At 48.4% G+C, this 6,000-nt stretch overlaps 1 protein-coding gene across 3 annotated transcripts in view; it reads right to left on the bottom strand.

Annotated features, from left to right (window-relative positions):
* Positions 1-3,893: 3,893 nt before the first annotated feature.
* abca2 (ATP-binding cassette, sub-family A (ABC1), member 2) overlaps positions 3,894-6,000 on the bottom strand; it is a 56,486-nt gene continuing 54,379 nt past the window's right edge. For 2 of the 3 annotated variants that reach the window (XM_080499047.1, XM_080499045.1), the window contains 6 exons: positions 5,719-5,822; positions 5,536-5,628; positions 5,331-5,433; positions 5,111-5,248; positions 4,804-5,013; positions 3,894-4,645 (listed from right to left, as the gene is read on the bottom strand). In XM_080499047.1, the coding sequence (XP_080355173.1) occupies positions 4,610-4,645; positions 4,804-5,013; positions 5,111-5,248; positions 5,331-5,433; positions 5,536-5,628; positions 5,719-5,822 (684 nt within the window). In that variant the 3' untranslated portion in view covers positions 3,894-4,609. The remainder of the gene's footprint in view (positions 4,646-4,803; positions 5,014-5,110; positions 5,249-5,330; positions 5,434-5,535; positions 5,629-5,718; positions 5,823-6,000) is intronic. The other variant, XM_080499046.1, reaches the window with a different exon arrangement.

Genomic DNA, 6,000 nt, shown 5'->3' with positions numbered 1-6,000 from the left:
TTGTAGCTTGAGTACTCCCTCTGTGAAGTACTGTGCTGTACGGTGAAAGAGGACTCTGGTTTATTTTTTTCCCCGCGGTTCAGTGGGCGATGCTAACAATCGACTCACTTGGGAATCGAGAACTCGGCATCACACAACAACCTCCTCAAGGTTTTAGCAAAGGATTTCCAATAGTTATGGAGTAAATTAATTCAAATCTGAAATAAAGGTATGCGCTAATGCTAATACTTGAAATCTATGTCGAGAAGGCGCCGTTTTACTGACCCATCAGTAAAGCGTTGCTGTGACTCGTCCTGGATGGAGATTCCTAATGCTACATAGCATTAGCATTGCTCCCAGTGTCTTATTGAATGAGGCATATAATGAAAAAAAACAAAAAACAACAACTTGTATAGTCTGTTTGTCGTCAGCAATGGAGAGTCTCAATGCTAGTTAGCATTAGCTGCTTTTCTTGAAACTGTCTGTTGATCATCATATTTCATAAGACTTGCTGCAAGCGACCAAGACTGTCCCGGGAGGCTTGAAAAAAAAACATGTGCCTTCACTAACGTGGCGCATTTTTCGTGCTTTCGCATTCTCAAAGCGTTTCACACAATCGGCCACATTCACAGATACACTTGCGGGGAACATATTGCTAATTTTGGAAACGGTTGTGTTCATGGACTTTTTCCGTTTCCATTCTGTCTCAAAATGGACATTTCTAATGCGAGTTGTCATTAGCGTCCTCAGCGCTATTCTGAGACGGTAAGAGTTGTTGACAAAAACGTTGTTTTGAAACTTTAAGAAAACAAATAATAGACAAGGCCGTTGAGCCCAAATACACGCCTTAACAGGATGGAATAAACCAGAGTTCCTCTCGTTTTCTTTTACCTTTGAGCGACGATCAAATTTTATTTGAATTTTTTTGTAACCTTCCTGTATTTATGAGGAAACCTCGAACCCTCCTGGGCTGAGCGCTCAAGCGCAGGCTTCGGGTTTTACTTCGGTATTTATTTTGAAGGTGGGTTTTAAACGTGAGCTCTGCGCAGCGCCGTGATCTGTATCCGTACGTTTCTGTAGCCTTTGTGTTCTCAGTCTAGTTCCTCTATGCATGAAGTGATGACGCTGTGTAAGAAACCCGACCGTCAATATGCATTTATACTTCTGACAAGTTTCTTCTGCAAACTTGCTAACGATGATCATACAAATCCATATATATAATAGAACTTGAATGATTTCAAAGGAATTTTGAAACTTCTTTATCTGAACTCTGAAACAGAGAACCCAGCCTGTACATACGATACATAACTAACATGGCTTGTCCCCATGGTTTTGTGACGTGTAAATAGCCGCTACCGTGTACAGCAGACGAGATCTGACCCCTCGCTTGCCGTGTTCTGTCACGGTCCCCCCCCCCCCCCCCCCGAGTGACAAATCTCAGCTCGTCGTTTCTTTCTTTATATTTGCACCACATGTGGAACGCTTCGTGAAGTCCAGGCTGTAACCCTTTATAAGGTACTCATTCAAATACTCTCCACGCTCGCACGTTCTGGAACTCCCGAAAAGGTTCTAAGAACTCTCGACATGTCGCTCAGACTCTCACACGCTATTCAACTCTGGGAACGTACTTTTTAACTCTGACAAGCTCTAGAGTTGTCGCACATTCGAGAATACTCATTGCTGAACTCTGATTTTCTGAGACTCTGACGCATTCTAGAAATCTCATAGGTTCAAGAACCCTCACATCCAGAACTGTCACACATTATACAACTCTGAAAGTGTGATCAGTTCTAGAACTCTGACATAATCCAAATCTCTTATTCATATAAAGTAATTCAGGAACTCGCTTATATATACAACTCTGGAAAATTCTAGAATTTCTCGCACAGAATCTCTGACATGTTCACACGCTGACTGACTCAAAGATTCAAGAACTGTGTCATACAAAGTCTAGAACTCTCACACATCCTGGAACTCCTACACTCTATACAACTCTGGTAAATTCTAGAAGTCTGACAAATTCTTGAACTCTTTACGTCTTGTTGAGTTCTAGAATCCTCACAACTTCGAGAACTCCCACATATTCCAGAATTCTGGAGCAGTCTGACACGTTGTCAAACTCTTGACATGTTCTAGAACTCTTGACATATTCTAGAACTCTTGACACATTGCTTTCACCATTTGTCCCGCGTTCCAGATCTGATTGTGTTTTTTCTGGAGCCTATTATGCAGAGCGCACAGGACACGCTCGCGACTGCAGGAGCTCAGACGCGTCCCACCGACAGAGAGGCGGCGTGGGCTTTGGGATTCAACCAAGCGTTCTTATTGGCTGAATGTCAGTGGACACGCCCCCGAGAGCAGGATGAGTCATCAGACCTTTTTCAAGGAAAAGGAGAAAATAACCCAAAATGAAAAAATAAGCCAGAATGTCACAAACTTTATTAGGATAAACGACAAACCCTCATGGTTGCTTATTTAACGAAAGGCACTATGCTGAGCTTATAAACGCTCTAAGCTCACAGAAATGTTAGAAGTCCTGCAGCTCTGGATGGTTGTGTTTACCACAGCTCGTGTCTCCTGCAGCTGTCAGGGTGTCCTGCTGTCCGTCTCCGATCTGTCCACTCGGCTCCCAAATTGTGGCCTCTCACTGTCCTCTCAGGAAGGTCGCGCCACCAGACCGGCCCAGATCAGACTGTATTCTATACCACAGCGCACACACACACACGCACACACACACACACACATAAACACACACACAAACCCACACACTTGATATGTGTGTGTGTGTAAAAAGGAAGCAGGCCTGTGACTGTTGCATCTGTGCTGAGTTCAAGGAACAAATTGACTGTTGGACGTTTGAAACACATCTCATCTTTGGCTTTTTTTAAATGTTATGTAGCTCTGCTGCTTTCTTTACTGCCTGTATACACACACACACACACACCACACACATACACATCTCTGCGCGTCCTCTATGATGATAATGTCGACGATGGTTAACCTCCTCACTACCTAAGCTCGCTGACCTTTGATACTGACTGTTTCCACACTCCGTGTTTGGAGCTCTTTACACACGCGTTGACCACCATGTTTAGCATGCATGTGGATATAGCAGAGCTGAAATGAAACCAATAAATATTTCTATAATCTGAAGTGAAACACGCTGCGTTTCGGCTCCTTTTCTTTCTTTTTTTTTACACCATCCGGCGACAACTTTCAGTTGGCCTCAAACAGGTTCTGGGAATCATCCGGTGGCTCAGGAGAGATCCATCTCAGCAAGAGTGGACAACGTCTGACCTCGAATGAGGAGATCCTGCGGAGGTACGAGGAACACTTAAAGGATCTCCTGAAATGTTGGGATCCACCTCAGTGAGCTGAGGGAGGGCTTGAGACTTCTGGGATGTCCACAATGAGACACAGCCAGAGTTGATTAAGACCCTGGATATTGTGGGGCTGCTCTGGGTGACACGGCTCTACAGCGTATGGACCTGGATGGTCTTATTTAGGAGGGATCGTGAGATTGGACACAGGTTCAGTAATGGACCAGACAGAGGGAACTGAGCCATAAAGCTCTCCGTTTCCTGCTCGGTCTACATCCTCATCCTCACCTGAGGTCATGGAATCTGGGCCATGATGGAAAGAATGAGATCGCAGACACAAGCGGCCAAAATGAGTTTTCTCGACAGGCTGGCGGGCGTCTATCTAATCAAGATGCTTGAGAGGTTTACCAGGTAAGTCCGAACGGCAGGAGGCTTTGCTCCTCGGTCCTCCGAGTAAAGCTGGAGGAACCTGAAGGGGACGGAGAGGTCTGGACTACTTTGGTCTGTGTACGACCACCAAGACGGATGAAATGAAAATAAAGTTTAAAAGAAGACACCGGCAGTTTGTTTCTCAGTTTAATGACCACCGCTTCAAACAGGAAACAAAAAGACCAGCAGAGGCAAAAGAATCACCAAGAAAATGCTCATCAGACTGCAGTTAGCTGTGAAAGAAGTAACACAGGAATTACTCTGTTTTGTTTTGTTTTTTCTTAACAGGACATTTTACAACTCAGTTATCACAAAACTCATGAGAGAGAGAGAGAGAAAGAGAGACAGAGCTGTTAAAACCACATGCCAAACAAAGAGTCGGAGAAACGCCTCCCCCCAGTCCTCCGAGTTCCGGGAAATCAAAAGTTAAAGTGGCGTTATGATCCGAGAGCTCCTGCTGGCTGTCACAGTGATGCGATGCAGAGTTCATTCAGGCCTCAGGTGGACGTTCCGCACGCCACCACGGGATGAAGCCCCACCCAGCGGAGCGTTCAGGGTGAAGAGAGGGGGGGGGGGGCACCACCAGCACCAAAAAAAACCCATCCGGTTCATGTCTGCCAGCGTGAAACATGGCCGCCCTCTCGCCAGATCCGCTCCGCCGTCCAAGGCGAACCAGAACAACAGTTCGGTGACGTCCGCGGGACGAGTTCCGGCGCTCCGGCCCCTGAAACCACAAGCGGAGGTCCCAAGACGTCCCGACACACACAGATTTGGTCTTCAAGGTCAGCTCCTCTTCGCAGGCTTCAGAGTGCTGACGTCACTTCCTGCTCACTGACGTCACTTCCCACTCGCTCCGCTCCACCCTCTGATCCGGAAACGCTTCAACAGAGAGTGTCTGTGCTGAAGGACAGCTGCACCTGACACACACACACACACACACACACACACACACACACACACCAAAAAGTAATGTGACATGTTCATGTATAAGAACACATTTCCTTGGGAAAATAGAATAAAACTATCAGTTACAGACCCCGCCCCCCCCCCCCCCCCCTCTCTCTCTTTCCCTCACCCTCTCCTCCTCGAAGCTGATCAGTCCTTCGTCGTCGTCGCTCTCCAGCTCGTCGGCCGCCTCACTGATCAGAGCGTTCAGCTCCGTGTTGGCCGGGCGAGCCTTCAGCAAGCTGAGGACGCGCTGCAGCGGCGACTGTCCTCCACCGGGGGGCGACACCTCCTGCTGCTCCAGGTTGTCGCTCTGCTTCTTGGCAAAGTTGACAAACACCTGCAGGATTTCAGGTGTTGTTGAGGAGGGGGTTCTGTGGTTTATTTGGGGGGGGGGGGTTCTGTTTTTGAGGAAGGGGTTCTCGGTGTTCACTCACGTTGTCCAGCGTGGTCTGGCTGACGGAGTAGTCCTCGATTCCCAGCACACCCACCACCTGCTCCATCTTACTGAAGACCTGAGCCAGCGACATGCGCTCCGACTTCAGCTGGTACTGCACCTTGGTGTGGTGTCGCTCCTGCGGGGGTTCAAACCTGCTCACGCACACTGCCAGCGCACACGCCAAAGGACACGGGCCAGAGGGATTGTGGGTAACGTACCTTCAGCACGGCTTCGGGGAAGTTCCTGTTGAAGAAGCGAACCACCTCCTTCACGTTGGAGCTGCTCTTGGTCCGGACGGTGATCATGTAGCCGTCTCCAAACCTGCAGCGGACCGCCGAGTCGTCATCGGACCCGGTTCAACATTTATGTCTCTTTTAAACTGCTGTTTTTCAAATCGGTTAGTCTGGAAGAGTTTGTGTTCACCTGTTCTTCAGGTGCTGGATGCTGCCCAGACACTTGAACCTGCCGTTCACCATGATGCCCAGTCGAGTGCAGAGCGCCTCGCACTCCTCCATGCTGCAGGATGGACAGATGGTGCCACACATTCGCACCGCGTTAAAAAGAAACCCCCCGCAGAGAGTGAAAACGTCAGGAGGGGGGGCTCACCTGTGTGACGTCAGTACCACCGAGCGGCCCGTCTTTATGATGTCCAGGATTAAATTCCACAGGAATCTACGCGCCTTCGGGTCCATCCCAGTCGTCGGCTCATCCTGGAACACCCCCCCCAAAAAAAACCACGCACATCAGAAGGTGATTCCCAAAAGTGTGGGAGGTTCTGTGTGTACTATGAAATTGAATCCTGGCGGTGCCACTGTTAATCAAAACCCTGTGACCCTGTAACTGGGTGGTCAGCTTGACTTCACTCCTTCCCCTGCGACACCGTGTCCT

Source organism: Blennius ocellaris (assembly GCF_963422515.1).
Source record: "Blennius ocellaris genome assembly, chromosome: 7".
NCBI lineage: Eukaryota > Metazoa > Chordata > Actinopteri > Blenniiformes > Blenniidae > Blennius > Blennius ocellaris.
This window is presented reverse-complemented; position numbering and strand designations above follow the sequence as displayed.